Source organism: Amblyomma mixtum, chromosome 2 (genome assembly GCF_055824585.1).
Source record: "Amblyomma mixtum isolate Tamu chromosome 2, ASM5582458v1, whole genome shotgun sequence".
NCBI lineage: Eukaryota > Metazoa > Arthropoda > Arachnida > Ixodida > Ixodidae > Amblyomma > Amblyomma mixtum.
Window position 1 is genome coordinate 284,596,414 of NC_143013.1, and position 21,345 is coordinate 284,617,758.

At 45.2% G+C, this 21,345-nt stretch overlaps 1 protein-coding gene across 1 annotated transcript; it reads right to left on the bottom strand.

The window, feature by feature from the left end:
• Nucleotides 1-7,559: 7,559 nt before the first annotated feature.
• LOC149364315 (sn-1-specific diacylglycerol lipase ABHD11-like) lies at nucleotides 7,560-20,880 on the bottom strand. Its single transcript, XM_089568667.1, has 6 exons — nucleotides 20,816-20,880; nucleotides 15,061-15,214; nucleotides 14,038-14,211; nucleotides 13,166-13,357; nucleotides 11,229-11,413; nucleotides 7,560-7,704 (listed from the first exon to the last, which is right to left on the bottom strand). The coding sequence occupies exons 1-6, from the start codon at nucleotides 20,878-20,880 to the stop codon at nucleotides 7,560-7,562; spliced, it is 915 nt and encodes a 304-aa protein (XP_089424793.1).
• Nucleotides 20,881-21,345: the final 465 nt, after the last annotated feature.

Consider the following 21,345-nt stretch of genomic DNA (forward strand, 5'->3'; position numbering starts at 1 on the left):
CTGCTAACTCGTACTGATGAAGGACGACTGTGCTGCTGTCTCATGTCAAGAAAACTAACACACGTATCGTGCCTTAGCGTAGCACTCGGATCATTTGCAGGCGTGCACAGAGTCGTTGCTGCTGCTTCACATTATGATGATGATGGTGATGATGATCATGGTGGTGATTATTATTATTATTATTATTATTATTATTATTATTATTATTATTATTATTATTATTATTATTATTATTATTATTATTATTATTACTGTTATGATGGTGATGGTGGTGGTGATGATGATGTGGCATAACATTTATTGGGTACAATAAGAAGCGTGCTCCGTCCGGGAGGCGGCCTCGGTCGCTTCTTTGCTCTATACAGTTTTTCTCAGCGAGGGGAGGCAGCGCCGAACGACGCGAACGAACACGAAAGGCAGACAGGACTGGCGCTGACGGGCTCGAAGGACGCAGATTAAACATTCGTAAGATCCACCTGTGACGACACAGTACACTCAAGGTTTCATTCTTTGTTTTGTTTTTTTATCTGCCATATCTAACCGATCGCGCTATTCCAACATATTCGCGACCCTATGTTTATGCCTTATACAACGACTTTCCGGGACCATTAAGCGCTACGCGTGTATATATAGCGTGCGCTTGGCTTTACGCGCGCTGGTGTATTAGCGTGCTGTTACCCAATGACAGGTATCCTGTTAGTGAAGCTATTGACTCTTTTGGTTGTCCTATGTCGAATCCCGGCAATAAAGAAAAAAATGAATCTTTTGACTGTCGATTTCGCATCGGCTGGAAGTGGCCCGAGTGTGAGGTCTTACTGCAAGCCTACTTGAAGCCTGTTTTTTCCTCTTTCTTAATAACCTTTTTATCGACATAATTATCGATCATTACCACTACTGACGCACGCGCGGTTTTTACTAAACTATGACGCTTGTTATTAGTCGCAGCCATCCGACAAAAAAAAAAAAAAACTTGGATGTTAGTGCAATGATTACAGAATTTCTGAGGTGTGCTGACTTCACGTTTCTGCTCGGTACACATGCTGAAGAAAAAGGTGTTTATCTTAGCCCACTACTTTTGTACATTTTCCCCTTGCCGCTGCCTGGAGCTTGGTTAGTGTCAGTTATTGTGTAACGTTTAAGGAGCAGGTGTTTCAAGAGTAATCTATATAAATCTTTCGAACCTATTTCCGTTTGAGGAAATCGCTGTCTGACATACGGTGGTCCAAGCTTACTTTGCACAACGCGTAGAAGTAACAATTCATCAAACTGCACGAGTTCAAGAAGCGGTCTTTAGCGCACGAGGAAACACAAGGCATATCATTCTAAGATTTATTTTGGTTTATTACTGAATCGCATCATTACCTCCGCAAAACGCGATTTCCTTTTTATAGCTGAACTGTATAGAGGAAAATCGTAACCCTTCAAACCATTTTGGTGATTCTGAAAGAACTAATTCTGTGTCCTTTTAGTGAGTCTGAAATGCGTCAGTACTTTACTTTTATCGATTTCAGAGTACATTTACGTGACTGGAAGAAATTTCGACCTTCCATTTTTGGTTGAGTGCTGTATCCTGAACGGTGCCCGTTTCTCGCGGCAGCGCTTGCGCTGGTTGACGTCACTTCGATGTTGCTCAGGCCGAACGAAATGCGGAGACACCCATCTGATATTGTTGCAGAGCACGTATATGAAACTCCATCATGCAGTGATGCGAGCAAATTGACTGAGTCTTTCTTTCTTTCTTTCTTTCTTTCTTTCTTTCTTTCTTTCTTTCTTTCTTTCTTTCTTTCTTCCTTTCTTTCTTTCTTTCTTTCTTTCTTTCTTTCTTTCTTTCTTTCTTTCTTTCCTTCTTTCTTTCTTTCTTTCTTTCTTTCTCTCTTTCTTTCTTTCTTTCTTTCCTTCTTTCTTTCTTTCTTTCTTTCTTTCTTTCTTCTAAGGTTGGCCCACGTATATATGTAACTTTAAACGCGTGCGCAGCGTTCATCTGAGTTTGAATCCTCTGAAAGACAGCTGGCAGCGTTTACATGACTGCGACTGTAGCGCATTCTTTCTTTCTTCTTCTTCTTCTTCTTCTAAGGTTGGCCTTCGGATATATGTAACTTTAAACGCGTGCGCAGCGTTCATCTGAGTTTGAATCCTCTGAAAGACAGCTGGCAGCGTTTACATGACTGCGACTGTAGCGCATTCTTTCTTTCTTCTTCTTCTTCTTCTAAGGTTGGCCTTCGGATATATGTAACTTTAAACGCGTGCGCAGCGTTCATCTGAGTTTGAATCCTCTGAAAGACAGCTGGCAGCGTTTACATGACTGCGACTGTAGCGCATTCTTTCTTTCTTCTTCTTCTTCTTCTAAGGTTGGCCTTCGGATATATGTAACTTTAAACGCGTGCGCAGCGTTCATCTGAGTTTGAATCCTCTGAAAGACAGCTGGCAGCGTTTACATGACTGCGACTGTAGCGCATTGTTTCTTTCTTTCTTTCTTTCTTTCTTTCTTTCTTTCTTTCTTTCTTTCTTTCTTTCTTTCTTTCTTTCTTTCTTCTAAGGTTGGCCCTCGTATATATGTAACTTTAAACGCGTGCGCAGCGTTCATCTGAGTTTGAATCCTCTGAAAGACAGCTGGCAGCGTTTACATGACTGCGACTGTAGCGCATTGTTTCTTTCTGCTTCTTCTTCTTCTTCTTCTTCTTCTTCTAAGGTTGGCCTTCGGATATATGTAACTTTAAACGCGTGCGCAGCGTTCATCTGAGTTTGAATCCTCTGAAAGACAGCTGGCAGCGTTTACATGACTGCGACTGTAGCGCATTGTTTCTTTCTTTCTTTCTTTCTTTCTTTCTTTCTTTCTTCCTTTCTTTCTTTCTTTCTTTCTTTCTTTCTTTCTTTCTTTCTTTCTTTCTTTTTTCTTTTTTTTCCTTTCTCGTCTTTCTCTCTTTTCATGTTTCTTTCCGTCCTTCTTTATATCTTTCTTCTTTCTTTATATCTTCCGGCTTTCTTTATATATTTCTTTCTTCTTTCTTTATATCTTCCTTTTTTCTTGTTTGCTTGTTTCCCCCTACCTTCATTTCTTTCCTCTCCTTTGTTCTCTGTGACCTCACTGTGCAACCTACAACAGGTCGATGTGCAGCGCAGCTCTGACGTGGCGCTGGCAGCGGCGGTCAGCGCACTCGGCTGATCGCGTTCCCCGCTTCTTGCCTCATAAGGCACTCCCTCGATATGACCCGCACTATCTCGGAGAGGGCGGGCTGTTGACCTGCTACCGAGTATCCGGGTTCTCTCATATCACCGATATGCAGGCGGACGCAGGAGAGTTTGATTTGTACTTCACAACCGTAGAGTCGCTGTATATTGGTGCGAGTAGCCCTTCTTCAATACGTCGGATTCACAATCCGATGAACAGGTTGCGATGACGCCCCAAGGTCACGTGGCATAGATGGCCCACCTAGTTTGCCCCGGCTGCGAGGCTTAAAACGGTCGCCAACTCCCTCAGCTGTCGACGCCGACGCCGGACAATTTTTTTTCCCGATATGGGGTCCTAACGCGTACATTAAGAATCCTTTGAGCAGACATTTTTGCTGCTCTCAAATTAACAGTGACATCATCGTGCGCTGACGAAGTGACGGAGATAGGCCTATGGAGTCTATGCTCAGCGGCTTAGTCAGATATCGTCGTTGGTTCTTTCGAGGGTCGTCGAGGGGGAAAAAAAATTATCTCTGAAGAGGAGGGGAAGAGGGAAGGATGCTCTATAGTCACCCTTCCCTCTCTGTGTACACTTTCAACAAAGGGAACTGTATGATTCAAGCAAGTGCATGCCGTCAGCTAATTCAGTTCGCCCTCTAACTTAACTAGGCGATAAATGATCAATTTTAGCTCGCTATAGGTTCACTGGGCAGTAGTAAGACCCGGCCGCCACGACCCGGTGCGAACTCGCGACCTTGTGTCGAAAAGTCGTTTCCTAAAATCAGAACTAGCAAGAAGAGGCGAGTGAGGCAACGGTGGCTGAGCTATAAACGGAACGTTGGGAGAAAGTTTGGCCCTCGTATGTATGTAACTTAACACGCTTGCGCAGCGTTAATCTGAGTTTAAATCCTCTGAAAGACAGTCGCAGCGTTTACATGACTGCGACTGTAGCGCATCCACGTCATGCGTCAGGTCTCGCACACTAACTGCAACGCGTCTTGATATACGGTCCAACCTCTTTATAACGAAATAATGTATAAAACGATGAAATGAAGATTCCCCTTCGAAGCTTGGTTAAAACGGGCTATAACGAAGCTACGGCTATAATGAAATATTAACCGCTATAACGTTATAACCGTGGACGCTTTGAGTGGAGAAGAGGGCACGTGCTCTAGCCTTCGCATACGATCCTTCTCTCCCCTGAGTATAATTTGCTCCGTGGCTGTATATTGCGTGATGCGGCTCATCCCAATCTACCACCTAGTCCTTGTTCGCAAAAGTGAATGACATGCATTTCTGTCGCGTGTATGTCGATGCTGATACTGCGAGCGACTACTACCATCGACTTTCAGGAATGCAATCCTTCTTTGCGCCAAACAATTCGCTCTTTCCGCGACAGAGCTCACGCCGTGCCTTGCAAGCTTGACTCACGATCGAAGCTTGTATATCAGGAGCACTCGCAAGCACACGAGAGTCCAACAGACATTAATTGACAACGAGGAAGCACGCGAGCCAATAAGTTTCACTTGTGTTCTTGCACCTTATCTTTCATTCCTAGCGTATTTCTTCGTTGCTCGTAGATTGCGCGAGCGCGACAGAAACAAAAAACCGCCTCCAGCGACTTCCCGCTGACAATATCTCGTAGTAACGCTTCTGGGTTCATTCGTAGAGGTGCTTTATCGCCACGCTGCCGCGTTGCCCGCGGCGACCGTGACGTATAGCCGGCCTTGCGAAACCCCGCACGTGTCGCCCTGATGTGGTGCGTCCTTAGGGAAGTAAAACAAGTAGAAAACTTGCACTGCTCGATGTGAAATAACTCTCTCACGCCGTTGGAAGTGCGTGTTCTAACCTAGCCGACGCGGATAAGAAGGTGTGCAAGAAGTAGTAACGACGAAAAGGCACTCCAGGACGTTCGGGGCCTGTTGCTTTGGTGTTGCTTTGGTAACCAACTCCCTCAGTTTTACTATTTTTTTACTTTTTATGGCTAGGGTTCAAGGCTGTCGCCGCACGCTCCCTCCGCAGTTTTTTTTTTTTTTTGTTCCTTCATGCGGGTTTGTAGGCATGAGCCAGAACAGAAGGCGCTGCGGAAAGCCTTGTGCAGACAACGCGACGCCAAGGCTACGCCCAACCTTCTCCCGTCAGTCAGAACGATGCACCAATGGAGTGCCTTTAGCGAAAGTAGCCCCCCTTGACGTCAGCGGGGTGCAGAGTAGTGGGCCGGGCCCGTTTTTGTTGAAGGAAAGAACGAACGGGCTTTGATTTGAATTTTCGCAGCTTTTCGGGGCGCGCATGGCTCTAGTATTTTGCAGAGGTTATCTTCGATGCCTCATCTATGCAGTGGGCTTGTTTTTCAAAAATGTCCGGACCCTGGGCAGTGGCCCTTTAAAGCACATAAGCAACCCAGACAACGCAAAAACGTCCTCAGTATGATCGCAGGATGCCCGAGTCAGGATGTTCAGACGTCCTCAGGTTGTCCCTAACTGGTCCTCAAGTAGTCCAACTGGGATTCATTTGTCCTTCTTTTGCGCCTACTCTGGACGTCTTGAGGAACATGTTTGAAGGTGTTTTCAGTTCTACTTCAGAATTAGTATTAAAATGTTTTCTTTTTTTTTATTGGAGTGCCGTATTTAATGCTCTGTAAGGGAAGCTAATCCGAAAAAGTAAAAATAAGAGGCAAAGCACTGGTTTACCATGCCCTGGGCCGCAGAGAGCTATATCTATCTCTCGAGTTGAATTCTGCTGCCTGAATGGAAGAAACAACTGGTCCAAAAATCTAAACACTTCAATCCCATCAGAAGCACTCCGTACTTAAGACCACGTTTAAAAAGAAAACTAGCTTATGATATCTCCTCAAGGTAAATCATTTTTTTTTTGGGGGGGGGGGGGATTCCAGTGGTTTTCCTAGTGAAAAAGCTGTATGATGCTTGAACCTCACTCAAGCTTGTCATGCATATGCCATAGAATTGTCATTCAAATGTCATACAATTGTGATACACGCTTACAAAATTATACATTTGACAAATACATGTATGACAAATACAAATTTGTCAAAACTATTCGGATTGTAGAAATTTGTACGACAAAGCCTGTAAGGGGTTATTACAGCATACAGCTTTTTCAGTAAGGTTCCTTCATTATATCTCTATTGTACACACAAACCTTTTAATAATCCTGAAGTTTTAAAGTTTATGCGCCGAATGCGAGAGATAAAGCTGCTTTGAACTGAGTGCAATTCCACAGTATTGTTCTGCGATAGGACGATTCTAGGACGTTTGACGAATTTTCATTCTCAAGTCGTCCAGCAAAGTACAAAGTGAGGAGATCCTCATGAGGACATTTAGATGCTCTCAAAAGGTGTTCAAAACTCCCTGTTTGGGATGACGAGGACGTCTTCAGGATGTTTGGCGTCGTCTGCTTGTAAGCCGTTTTATTTACTAATAAAAAGCTTCCAGCTGGCGCAGTCTGCAGTGCGGCTCGCATAGCGTTCTAAAATCGCAACGGGCATTCTACATCCCCGCGAATTTCTTCGTCACGTTTCCCGGTCTGGCTCCTCATATTACCATGATTTCCGACGTAGAGTCCGCACCCCGTGTATAGCCAAGAGAGTTACATTGTGGTTGAAAAATGAATTTTTAACCAAATTTTCTTCACCCGGTACATAATCTACACCCGATACATTGTACATACAGTAGTGTTGGATATTTCGTGGTATATTAAGTGATATTGAAAACGAAATACTGTGTAGACTGCACCTATATATTAGACCCTCAAGCCTATAATTTAAAATTAGAAAAACATAACCCGTGAATTATATACCAGATTTTACGGTGCTCTCCTTTCGGTGATTTACTGTAAACGTCTTGCCTATGTCCATCTTCACGTAACTTCCGCTAAGGTATCAATAACTCGAGTTTATTCTGCATGCAACCCACGTTGCCATCTTGGTGCCCTGTGATGAAATCCGCAGCCACATATGATGTGCGAATAAGTTAGCAATAGGGTCCTTAGCCATTTCCTCAAACGCTCTTGCATTGCGCCAGACAATGCAAATCTTTTGGCGGCACAAATTACATGAGATTACGCGGAGATTTCTCAATACGTTTCCAGGCATTGGCGTAACAGGCTAATGCTATTGTGCGCGATCTAATTCAAGTATACTGCGCGAAAGCCAACAGTTTTCATGCGGGTTATGCTTCGGAGGCCCCTGCCTCCCTTCTTCCGTGAAAGGAAGGATTCATATTTGCTGCTTTAGGCCGCTTATAGCGGTTCGAACTAGGCAAACTTTGTCACTTTTTTATTTGGCCGGCTTGTAACGTTTACTCAGTACTTGTTGTCACTATATGCACCGACAAGAAGCGCACCGACCACGATAATACAAGCGTGGACGTTGGCTACATAAGTGGCTGCGCCATGAAGTCCTTGATCATCTCCAAGAACACAGCGGGCTTGTCTTTGTGGACCCAATGCCCTGCACCTTCCACAGGCATGATGCGAGCTTTGGGAAAAGCCCGCCGGATGGCGCTATGCTCTGCGATCCTGCGAACAAAGACGAAAGGGGCAGGAGGGGGGGGGGGGGGGGGGGGAAGCGGGGGAAAGCAATAAGAATAAAATTGATAAAACGTCCTGGGTACGGGTTCGGGTCCGGAGTTCGAAATGGAATAGCTGCTGCTAAGGATACGTCAACGCCGCTTGAAAACTGCGTATGAAGGCGTGGGGAACGAAACGAAATCAGTTTTTAATAGCACACGCGGTGACGTTTGAAACAATGGTAAAAATATATTTTGCGTTTTATTGAAGAATAATGGTGCTCAGCGATAATGCTGTACCCTGCGCTATGTTATTGTGTTATCTATGTCGCTAAATGGAGGGACGTATACGTTTTTCACGCTTATCGTTCGCGTATGTATGAATTGTTAAATGGAATACCTTTTCATATCGAGAGAACAAGAATGCTCTCTTTTTACATTCGACATAAATTCATATGCATTTTTTTTATTTTCCTACAACAGACTTTCTATCAGTGGAAATGCTCCGGAAAGCCAGCGAATATATTATCGAAGGTCACTCAGAGGCATACTGCTGTACAGTCATTGAAGCCTATTTGTTTCTTTCCAAACAATCCCTCTCTCAACTTTGTTTACCGTAGGCGCCTAAGCGACCAGCGGAGTAACATTTTAAGCTTCATTACTCATCCGCATGCTACTGGCGCATATCTTGGTCTTTCCACGCCCGTGAAAACCCCCCGGTGACGAGGCCATGCTGCTCAAGGCACCATCTTAGAACGCATTCATTCCCTTGCAGTGTGAGGTTGATATATATATATATATATAATCAACCGACGCTGCAACTTATACTTGTATACTTGAAACGGAGATTTGAGATCGGGCACCTCGTAGGGCCTCTCCAGCTTTATGCATATATATCGGTTTTTGCAATTCGGGTGAAATGGTTTTGCCTGCTAGCATAGTTAATCGTACGCTAATTTCTGTACTTCCGACAATGGTAGTACTGCATGAGTTCCTGTGGGCCATCGTGCACAATCTACGGGCCCGACCCACTGCTATCGTTCAGAGAAGGTCGTGACCCCTCTTGGTTAGCTTTGCACACTGTGAAAAATTTTCCTTGTGCGCAAGCCTTTGTACCTCGTCCTTTCTACACCCGTAGTCCTTGACCTTGACATCTCATATACAAGCAATAAACACGAGCCTTCTCTAACTTGCTGTTCTGCGCCGCCAACACTAATATCGCAGTTACCTTGAATGCGGATAAGTCATTTCGAGTGCACTGCGCTTCTTCTACGACTACCTCAGCCGTTCCCGCAGTACAAGGCTCTTCAATCCGACGTAATTTATGCCACCAGCCCGCTGGGCTTTCCCCGTTGAACTCGTCTAGCATGCGCAAACCTTTCCTCCTTTCTTTTTCTTTCTTTCTTTAGTATCTTGACTGCTAACTTTGCTCAAACACTTGAACGTTAAAGAGATGGGTGAAAAGAGAGACGGCAGGACTTTGGCGCGAAACCAAAAGTGCATCTGATATTCGCATTGTTTGGGCGAGTTGGTAACACATTAATTCAATTATAGCGAACCGCGGGGCACTAAATAAACACGAAGCCACTAACACGTATGCGCAAGCTTTTCGCTTCTATAGCCGTTACCAATGAGATGCCGTGACAGGACAGTATTCGATTCCTTAATATCAGGCTTTTACTTTTTTTTTTTTGACAACCAGATTTCCTGGAAGTATGAACCACGAGCTAACAAGACACTGGTACGTATGAATCAGCACATTCGAAACTTGCCAAGAGGGAAATTGCGAAGTTATGCCTCTCATATGCCTCAAGAAAATCCTATCCCCAGCTAATGGCGGCACCTTTGACAAACAAGTACACATGCTAACTAAAGCTAGGTTTCCTATGTGTTGGGTGTAAGTGTCGTCTAGATTAAAGCCTCCTGACATAAATCTGTTCTACTCAACCTAGCTCACCTCCTCTGTATGCCAGTAAGCAGAATCTAGCCGTCATTCAGTGCATTGTCCCATCGCTTTAAGAAAATTGAACATTGGGCTAGCGTCCAAGTCGTTTTCTCAGCTCCAGGTAAACTGCAGAAACTACTTAGAGTAACAAGATCAGGCCCTTCAAAAGAGCATGTGTGCGCTAAAAACCACGAAACTAAGTTTGTTGAATCTACGGAAGCGATTGTGTACAGCATTCCGCTTACTCGCGGAAAGAAATGTGTCGTTCAAAGATGAAGGTGCTTGAACGATCGCCTCGGTGAACACCGTAACAATGTCAAAGAAAATAAATGAAAAATTCGGTTTTCTTGATGTGCACTGCAGAAAATTCGAGTGCAAATCTATGTATGAAGCATGCCCTGTTATCGCTAAGAACGGGTTTAAGCTTACCCGCGAAATTACTTAGTCAAAAGTCGTAGACAGATTAAGTGACCCGTATATCGCAAAACCACCTGTCGCGCCATTTCGCGAGGAATTGTAATATCTACGAAATCATCACTAAAAGGTTCTTCTGCTCCCACGCGTGCCCAATTCATGTATATTTACCGCCCAGCGGTTCACAATAAATTGTTGGAATTTAGTGCTCGTTCTCTCCCGCCCTCAGTTTGAGTTCAATTACTTCAATTAAAATTCAATTTTTTTCTTGCCACTGAATTCAAACTCCTGACATCTACTCAAAAAGGACTCGGTGGCCATCGTTTGGCAGTGAATAGAAGTGTAGCCTAGCCTCTGGGATCCGCGCACATAAAACTATGTTTCGCAGCACAGTGTGCTTGCGAAATCGGCCGGTGATGCCGACACCTGTACTTCATTTTCTTCTGCCTTTTTTTAACTAAGCTTCCTTTTCATTGAAAGTGGTGTTTTTGTAGCTATAATGTGGTAATCTCTCTGTATCGACCGCCTCCGATTTCCTCAGAGTGTCCCCGTAAAGGACCCAAGGTGGTTGGAATCAATTCTTTATTCCGCTGCAGCGTCCCTCACTGAGTAGCCCACGTGCAGCACATAACATAACAAGACGTAACATAACATAACAACGAAGTTGTCAACTGTGCACGGGCCTGTACCTTCTTTACACGACGGCTCAGCGACTGTCGTCCTGCTGCTGGGCACAAGGTCGTCTACCCAGATATATCGAACCACACTGCGAAGCTCAACTATCGCTTGTATTTTTTTTTCTCAGAGTCATGGTTGGAAGTGTGTAACCCACTAATGTACGCTTGTAATGTAATGTAATGTAATGATGCAACGATGGCTTAGAGGGAGAGCATCCGCTTAACGTGCAAAAGAGGATCGGGGTTCGAATCCCGGCGCCGCGCAATCCTCCACCGGGTTAAAAAAAAAGCTCCACGTGTCGATGGTATTGCCTGGCCAGACCTGGGGTTCGACCTGATCTTGGTGACCAGAACCGAAAACGCACTCCCTCACCAGAGTAGTTAGCATTTGGCCACCATGGTGTAGTATAGTACTCGGCCACAACCTTCTATGAATGTACGTTTCCCTCCATGTGTGCACGCCAAAGATTCGGCATAGGAGCCAGTCTGAAGACTCACGTCACGTAGGGGGAGAGTTTTCCGCGGATGAACAGTGCTGTGACGTCAGAGCGACGACCCTTCAGGTGCTCGGCGTGAATCAGCTTGGGGAGGTGCTCCCTGACGGTCTGCACGTTCACCTTCCACCCGTACTTGTCGCCGCTCTTGTGCAAGTTCGCCAGAATGAGCTCTCGGATGGACGGGTTCTGCCAGAAGAGGAGAAACAACACCGTCAACAGCGCACATTTTATACAGGCGTGTTTCACCTAAGACTGTTAGCAATGTTTTAAAAATAGTTATTTCAGTTAGAAGAGCGCTTTTTTTGGCATAGCACTGTCAGCGATGCAGTGCGTCAGAATAGAGCTAAGACAGGCTAATTAGGAGGATGGTTAACTAATATTGAATAATTACCTTTTTAACTAGTACTCTTAGGTTCCTTGGTCAGCGCTCTTGCTAGTCGCGTTTCGATCGTCCATCCGCGGCCCCAAAATTGCATACGCTGTAGAATGGCAATTTTGAAAATATAAAAAATGATATATTACTCACGGTGGGCTACAAGCCTCGCGATAAAAACAGCACTTGTTCAAAAGTTAACTATTCAGTATCAGTTCAACGACCTGCTAGCTAGCACGTCTTAGCTGTATTCTGATGCGCTACAACGCTGACAAATGTTATGTGCCTAAAAAGCGCTCTTCCAACTCACAAGGTCTGTGTTTAAAAAATTGCTGGCAGTCTTGGGAGAAGCACCCTTTTTGTCCCTAACGAGACTTCTTTTATTTTTATTTTTTTCTCCATCTCCAACAGCAGAAGACGTTATATGGCGGGTTTTATGCGCGAAACCACAGTTGCCAACGCAGGTGCAGGTTCTCAAATCTGAAGGTGAAGTTAGGGCCCAGCTAGAACAAGTATATAGGCTGCAAAAAATAAACGCAAAACGATACATTGTACAGCGCGTTTAGAGAACCACCGATTTTGAGAAAGATTTCAAGCACGCGAACTATTATCAACCTCTACAAGAGTGCAGTCAAGCCTTCCCTAACAAGGACAAATGTACATTCATCGGACGACTCTACACACTTTTTTCTTATATTACTAAAATTGATTGTACGGCCCTTTCCGGCTATACTGGCTTGTTTGACAGCAAAATACATCCTGCTTAACATCCTAAACATAATTAGAACATCTTTTCCTCCTACTTGATTCAAACTTGGGACGTCGAGACCGCAAGGGACTGGAACTAGATGGTGTAGCCTGGCCTCAGGGATCCACTTAACCTTACTTTGCGAAAATCGTCGATGGTGGCGACATCTGCATTTCATTTTTTGCTCTTTCCTAGCCTATATAGGCCTCGTTTTCAGTTAGAGTAGTATCTTTGCGATTAGTGCTTGGTAAACTATCGATACTAGCCAAAACCTATGAGCATAAGCCTGGCGACGAATATGAAAAGAATCAAGGAAGGAAAATGCTCGGCTTCTAAAACTGCTGTCGTAGAAAGACAGCAACTGAGTGGGTGTTCCTGACGCAAGACAACTATTGATTACCTCGAAAAGACCTTGCCTTATAAAAAAAGTTTCAGACAGTCTGTAGAGTGTCTATAGACTTCTGTCTATAAAGTCTATAGACTGTCTAGAGACAAATCCTAGAGAACAGTCTATAAGCAGTACAAATGTCATAGACAGTCTGTAGACAATCTATAGATGTATGGCCATACACTTTTAGTAGACTTTTGTCTATAGACAGTCTATGGACTGTGGACAGACAAAAAGCAATATCTATAGGAAGCCAACAGAGTCAATAAAAAGTTTATAGACTGTCTATAGACTGTCTATAGACCATTTTTATAAGGGTTTGCCCCGCAGTGACCTTAACTTGGTTGGTTCATATACAAGCGAAGCAGCTATGACGCCTCTCTTTCGCGGTCCTGTTGCAAATGGTATACCACGTGAGGACAACTGCACCTCGAGGGCTGCCCGACTGGCAAGGAAGCGATCGGCTTCTCTGCGGGCGTCCTCGAAGCTCATATGCGGAGAGAGACGCGGGAGGACGGCGTCCATCGAGTCCAGCTGCAGGGGGACCAGGTAGTTGCCCACCAGAGCCGGTATCGTGGACGGGCCCACGTCCACCACGACCAGTCGCTCGACAAGGGAGGGCTGCAGAAGGGAAAGGGAAATTAGATTGTGGGTACTCTTCTGCGCATACACTCCAGTGATCAGTGCGACATGAGACAGCACTCGCAGGCCTTTTTACTGAAGAATGCTTTTAAGACTTCCTCTCCGAGGTTTCTAGCCCGCAGTTTATCGAGCAGAATTTTCAAAAGTGTCTGTACTTGTATAGCCCTCATTAAAAAAAAAAGGAAGGGAAGAAATGCACACCATAGGGGTCGCAATGGTCGTCTCCGTAAATTTGTTTCTTATCGTTACATTGAGTAATTGCAAGTCCGTAATTACATTTGCAGTATTTTGACGGAATAATTGAAGCGAGGTGGGAATAGCAAAGAAATATGCTTTAGATAGTCGTTATATGAATGGCTTAATTACCCTTAATAAGCTCATCCAACGCCATCTCTATTGTCATCGTCATCGGCTCGACGGAATGAAATGCGGCACGAAGTGAGAAGTGCGCACAGCTAAAGACCTTCCAGACAGCATCCTGCGCATCCGATTCTGTTTTGTCCGCAATGCTTGAAGGACAGCGGTGAAGCTGCCTCGACGCCCTGTACGCGAGCACCCCTTAAAGTAGCTACAGCACTGAGGTCCACTGAGCGCCTTCGCGATATAACTGTTTCTTAAGGAGCCCGTGTCGAAGAGAAGAAGCAGGTTGTGCTGCTCACCGAGTAGAAGGCGAGGTGCATGGCCGTCCTGCCTCCCATGCTGTGGCCTATGAAGGCCGCCCTGGGCAGGTTCTGTTCGCGCATGAAGCGCTCCACGTCAGCGGCCATGAGGGCGTAGTCCAAGTCGGGGGTGTGCGGGCTGTCGCCGTGGTTGCGCGCATCCACCGCGTACACCTGCAGAGGGCAGCTGGGGCCTTATAAGTGCTTGATTTACTCTCTCGCTCCTCTCTCTCTCTCTCTCTCTCTCTCACACACACACACACACACACACTCACACTCACTCTCTCTCACTCTCTCTCTCTCTCACACACACACACACACACACACACACTCACTCTCTCTCTCACTCTCTCACTCACTCTCTCTCTTTCACACACACACACACACTCACTCTCTCTCTCTCTCACACACACACACACACACACTCACTCACTCACTCTCTCTCACTCTCTCACTCACTCTCTCTCTTTCACACACACACACACACACACACACACACAAGTAAATGGAATTAGGCATTTAAGGAGACCAACAATGGAACTACAAGCATCCAATATGTACCCCGGCTGACTGATACCGGCTCTCGTGCTAATAAGTCATGTCAAAAGCAAGCAGCTGATTGCGCAGGGTATATTCACGCTCAATAAGCGGCACACTTTGTTTCCCATTATTCCGGCACGACATTTATACGGCTAAACAGTATGCATCAATGTATATTCTGTCACTAGTGTATGATGGCTAATGGAATAAAGATAATAATTGCATTCAAACCGGCTCTTCGTGGCAGAATAGGGCTGCCTTGTAGTTCTAGTTGCCACCAGGCTTCAGGGCGAAGAACTCGTTCCAATAAAGGTTACTTCGTACCAAAAAGTCATTCCGTCATGCACAACCGGAATGGCCGAATTCATCATCAAGTTACTTCCGTAATCGACCGCCTAAAGAAAAGAACAATACAAGAATAGACGAGAAGTAAAAAATACAAAGAAAACGTGATTGGCCTAGGTCGAAGCATACAAATCTCACGTTTCTTCCCGTGAGACGTGCCATCCTCTCAGAAAGTTCGCTCCAGTTGTCCCTGTTGCCGAAGAGTCCGTCCAGAACTATTATCGGCGGCGCTTCATACAACGTGGCATTTCTCGATTCGTACAGCGTGTAAGCCAGCGGCACACTTTTTGATCTGAAACGAAATCATGAAGGAAACATTGCTCTCCCCACGGAAACACTATGCAACATTACTCAGACAAAAACAAAGAAATTTTCTCTATGCCAATGTTCTTAAAGGAGGAAGTAAAGGACCTTGTTCTGTGTTTTCCGCATTGTTCGGTTGCACTGGGTCCTCGGTTTGCCTTTGAAGAAGAGAAGAGGAGATCATCCACTCAAAGTAGCGTTCGTCTCGTTCATTATTCTTTTTCTCCTTTTTTTTCGGTTTTTTCGGTGTTAATAAGTGATGAATATTGGCAGAAACACCTTGCACTGAGTATAGACTTCAACTTCCATATTAACCTCCTAACGCACGCTTTTTTTTTCTTCGAAAATTGCGCCAAATTGTTCTTTAGCTTTAGGTCTTTAGTACTCGTGCTGCCATCTGTCGGCAAAGAGAAAAAAAAATGCTTTGGACGAACCCAGTTCTTAAACCTGACACTGAATGCCAGAAAACTCACGACAAGCTGGACTCGTCGTGAGCCAGAAATGATGGTCGGCTTATGACGAGCTTGGCTTGTCCAAATCATATAGAGGGTTAAGGCGGGAAAAGAGAGAACGAAACGAATGAAGGTAGTGGGTTCGACAGGAAGGATCTCCAGCCAATCAAAGGAGCTTCCAAAAGGGAATGAAAAGTTCTGACAGTATGAGGCTTTGTAGAAGACGAAGATAATATGGCGGTATAGTTGCCCAGATTTATCCATTTCGGGTTTTTATTTATTTTTTTTTTGTATATCATTGCTTTACGGTTGTGGCATGTATTACGTATGTATTTGGTTTGTAACGACATTATTGTTCCATGCACATTTTCATAGCACATGTACGTAGTATTCCTTAATTGTGTAGCACGCTGGAGGAAAAAGAGCAGCCACTGCAATCTTTTTTTTTTCCTTTCACAATTCCCCGTTCTTTTACCAGACATTCGTCGGCGAGAAACCTTCACTACTGCGCATGCGCGAAAATAGGAGAATATTTGTGAGAGCGGTTAAGAGCACAATTCAAAGCGATCATCAGGTTGCTGCTGCTGAGCAACTAATAGATAAACTTTATTTAATGGGTGCAAATTAGTTACAAAAAGTGTTCGACTCGCTTGATTCTTAATGGTCACAGCTCAGAGCCCGTGTCAATTCGGTCATCCGTGAAGCAAAGCTGTCCTATGTCACCGCTAGTCTTTGCCCTTTACCTGAAGCCGCTCCGTTCGAGTGTTCTCACTATCCATAGTTTCGCTGCCTTCGGCAATGAAATGGAAGTGTTTGCCTACTCTGATAATTTGGCGTTTTTCACCATTGATAAGCCTACTACTGAGATAGTCACGACTGAACTATTTGGCACACTCTGTGGCGCTCAAATGAACTGCTGTAAAAGTTCGGGTTTGAGGTTCAGTTCATGGGGCTCAAGGCCACCCCATTATGCTGGAATGAATTGTCGGGTGTCTTTGTCTCCCCCAAATATCTTGGTGTTCTGCTCCAAGCATTCAAGCGGAAATCACTGGAGGGAGCGGGTCCCGGCCCTTCAAAGTTATCCTCAGACCTTTACTCTGCAGTGACTTTCAATTTGTTTTGTCGAACCCAGGCGTGCAGCATGTTTCTGGAAGCGAAAATAACTGCAGGTGCTACAATGCGCTAGAAACTGTTGAAACTCGTTACAATGCAGTTGAAGAAGCCCGGCGATTACTTCGTTATAGGCGTTGCCCCGTTCCAGCCCGTGTTGACCGAGCTTCCAAGGGTATCGTCATTAATTCGTTATATCTATTATTTCGTTACAAACCGTTTCGTTTTAACGAGTTGCGACATCCAAAGCTTTCATCGACTATGTGCGAAGTTTATATGGTCCTCTAGTTTCGAGTCGATGCGGTGCGATAACCTTTTCAGGGATGTTTCTACTGGCGGACTGGATTTGGTGCACCTCTACGTGAGGTCGAGGGTGGCGCTGGTGAGCACTCTCGAGATTAGGTTAAGTGCAAAATAAATACCCTCGAAAGATTGGCCAGCCACCGCCGTACCTTAGTTTGGCAGAGCACCGCACACGACATGCGGAGGTCGCGGGTTCGGATCTCATAGGCGGCATGTGGTTGTTTTTGTTGCGAAAGCAACGCTACGCGAGTCGCCGAGCCATTTCGCGGAGCTGACGCAAGGCCATACTGCGCATGCGCGAGGACGGCGCACAGCTGGCGCGTCGCCGCCGTCGCTGCGCGGGTGACTCAGAGGGGCCGCCGCCGCGCTCGCCAGTTGCGCATGCGCAGTAGCGGCGCATAGCTAGCGTGCCGGGGCCGCCGCCGCTGCCGAGCGCCCCACATCGCCTCTCTCTCCTTGCTTTCGCAATCCTCCAGGTTTAACCAGAGTGAAACCACTACCAATTTTTTCCTCTATTTTCTGATCAATTTTCTTTCAGGTAAGAGGGGGTTACAATAAGAATTTTCCATTGATCAACACCATAAATTAAAAAAAAAAGAATTTCGCTACGATCATATGTATATGAGAGAAGGTTAGTTGCACTTCTGTCTTTTTCCGCTACAGCTCTGATCCCATTATCACAGCATTCTTAACTTTGTGAACCTTCTTCTCAAAATAGTGGGCGTTTTCTAATTTTACCAAACTCGCTTCTTGGTTTTATGCAGGAGGTTTATGCTTCGGACCGCTTTTTGACAGTTCGCTTTTCTAATGAGTAATTAAACGGTGTTTCGCGTAAAAATCTATACAACGAATTGTTATCGATGCTGCTTCCACTCTGACTGCATATTTTTGTCTGTTTTGTAAGCTGTCCTCTGTGCGATTCACTGGAAACTATCGAACACTGCTTTACTGGCTGCAAAAATGTCAATTTTATTATGGCACGGAAGAAAGCCTATTTTTAATTCCCCAGCGTGCGATACTTTAAGCCAATCAACCCGCCCATGAACCCTACGACATTATTTTCTGCTTGGACTGCTCAGCCTGAGGAAAAGTGCAGGTTAGAGAGGAATGCTGAGCCTGTAGTTTCTTTCAGAACACATTTCGGCCAGAAGATGCTCCAGCTGAAGGACACTTAAAATGAAAGCAACTTTCTGCCGGATTCTTTGTTGATGTGCTATCTTTCCTTGCACCCCCCCCCCCGCCCCCCTTTTAGCTGTGTTAGTTGTGTTCAGTTCTGGATTTGTGTTTATTTGTTTTCTTTTCAGTTGCTGCATTGTAGCCATTGGCTGGTTACACTGCAAATAATATCTGTACAGCTCGTTCCTGTACATAAACGTAAGTAATGTGTTTAGAAAAAAAATTATTTACATATGTACACATTCCAAGATTACCAGATACATTGACGTTTACAAGAACACATGACATTAAGCATGTAAGGCGAGCCAATTAAAGAGGTACCATAAGCATCTTTAAGTAACTAACAGGAATTGCTCGTGGGGCGATGTGAAACAGGTAGCGTATACCTATTGACAAAAGAGTGAAAATGCAATAATTTGGCACTGAAACACTGAAAAGGAGACCTTAGCGCCAGTTTGTCCTAAAAACCACAACAAGACGACTGTTTTTTACAGAAATGAATGGACATGACCACCCATGCCCTTGTTGAAAAAAAAAAAAAAAAACCTTCTGGGGTGCAGTGGATCAGTGTTGTGTTATATTTTCTAACAGAACAGACCGCGGTTCGAACCTCCTTTCTAGTGTGACGTTTTCTTCTCTTTTGTATAAAAAAGCATTAACAACACTCAAATCAATCAACATTTCTCCCTAACGGTCTATTACCTTTTAGGTTCCATTCCAAAATGCTAATTAGCCAATATCGCCGATTAAAACCCTCACCTGAAAGTTCTTTTTATTCACTGAACATGAATCTTGTACAGCAGGCTCACGAAAATTACTGCACTTCAATACCGCTGTACCGAAAAAGAAATGCGAAAAAATTTGCAAGTACGCAGTAAAACACTGGGTGCAACATTAAATGCTTGGACAATAACGACAAGGACATTCCTACCGAATGCCCGCTAAAGCAACGTATTGCGTCGCATTCTACTTTTTACTCCTCTCCGTCTTCCTCTTTTTCCAAGGTAATCCGGATAACATGGATAACATACCCTCTTACTTATGCTGCTCTGCAGACAGTTAACGCTCTGAAAGACACTCTCTACTTTCATTCCTGGAGAGACAAAGTTGTGCAGAGCGGACGAAATAGCTTTGCCACGAACTGCAAACGCTGAAGTGTGTCCGCAAGGATTTGGAATCCATGCCCCAGAACGCATTTCTGTCTCAGAAAAAAAAAAAAAAAAAAGCCGCACAGAATGGCTTGTCGAGTGCAGGTACTCACAACGAAGCGGATGCCTCGCACGGCTTCGGCGAGACACAAGGCAAAGACCCTGTAGAGCACGCAGGCGCCAACATATCCAGTCCTGCACCACCGGAGTCCTCTTCAGAGAATCTCTCGTCTCCAACTTCGCTCCAGGATTTTGTTGCTCCCGAGGATGCAAGGTGCAGCCGGCAGGCGGACCAGCAATCTCGCAGCACGGGGCGGCGTCTATCGCACAGCTGGTGCGTGTATATCTCTGCTGCAGCGCATACAGTGCCCTCATAGAAGGGCTCAGGTATCACGATCCCGCATGTTGCAGAGAGCCGACAGAGTCTAAATCTGGCTAAACGATACGAAAGCCCTCTTTATCAGCTATCATCATGCCCAACCAGAATTAGCCTAAGTTTTAATAAGAATCCTGGCCGCCGGGGCGGCCGCGTTTTCTACGGAGGCGAAATGCAAAGGCGCCCGTGTGCTGTGCGATGTTAGTGCATAATAAAGATCCCCGGGTGGTCGAAATTATTCCGGAGACTTCCACTATAGGCATAGAGAAACATAAGCATCTGTGGTTTATGGTTAATGCGGGTTTAACATTTCAAAGCGACTCAGGCTATGAGGGACACCGTAGTGAAGGGCTCCGGAAATTTCGACCACTTGGGGTTCTTTATCGTGCACTGACAACGCACAGTACACGTGCCTCTAGAATTTCGCCTCCATCGAAATTCGGCCGCCGCGGCCGGGATCGAACCCGCATCTTTCGGGTCAGCAGCCGAGTGCCATAACTCTTCTCCACGCAAGCCGTCTTGACTCAGCACATAGAGCAATTGAAGACGAGTCATTTGTCTCAGTTTCCTTCGTCAGGAGCTGCAAATGACTCCTAGTAATCAGCTGTTGAAAAAACTGCTAGTTTCTTCGCACTAAAGGCAGGTCAATGAACAGAACTCAAGCTGAACAACAAATAGACTGTTTTATGACATGCAGTGCGTTTGCAAAGAAAAATAAATAAATAAACGACATGGGCAGGGCCTGAATAACATGAAATACGAAATTTCGACCACCTGGGGTTCTTTAACGTGCACTGACATCGCACAGCACACGGTCCTCTAGAATTTCGCCTTCATCGAAATTCATCCGCCGCAGCCGGGATCGAACCCGCGTCTTTCGGGTCAGCAGCCGAGCGCCGTAACCACTGAGCCACCGCGGTGGGGTAGTCAACTAAGGGATCAGGCCGGTATCTGTTAAGGGTATTCTACAATACATCAAATTTACACCTTGAGTCAGGTTGTAGGGAAATGCGCAGACTACAGACTGCCCCTTTATATTGCTCTCGTCCTGTATCCTGTACTGTGCGCCGTCTTCTTGAGCAATCACCATGACTTTACAAAATAGGAACGAACTACCCCAATGGCATCGTCTCATACGGTGTATACAGCATTCACAGATTACGAGAAAGCATTTGAATCAATATTAACATCGGCAGTGAGAAAATCCTTGTGCCCCCAGGGAACGGAGGAAGATTGCCTGAAAGTGCAAGCCAATGTCCACAGGATATGCACAATTACCTCCAGAGGAAAAATGATAAAATCCCATTCACGAAGGACGTCAGGCAAAAAGACACAATCTCTCGAGTGCTGCTCATTGTGCGTTTATAAGATGCAATCAGAGGGTTGGATTGTGAAGAATTGGGGAGAAAAAGGTAATGGAGAACACCTTAGTAATTTCCTATTTGCTGCGTTGTCCTGGTAACTTAAGTAATTGCGACCGGTGTTATAGGCGCCTTATTTCTAAACTTCACTGGTTTATGAATCACTGCTACCTAGAGGGAGGACATTCCGGTCT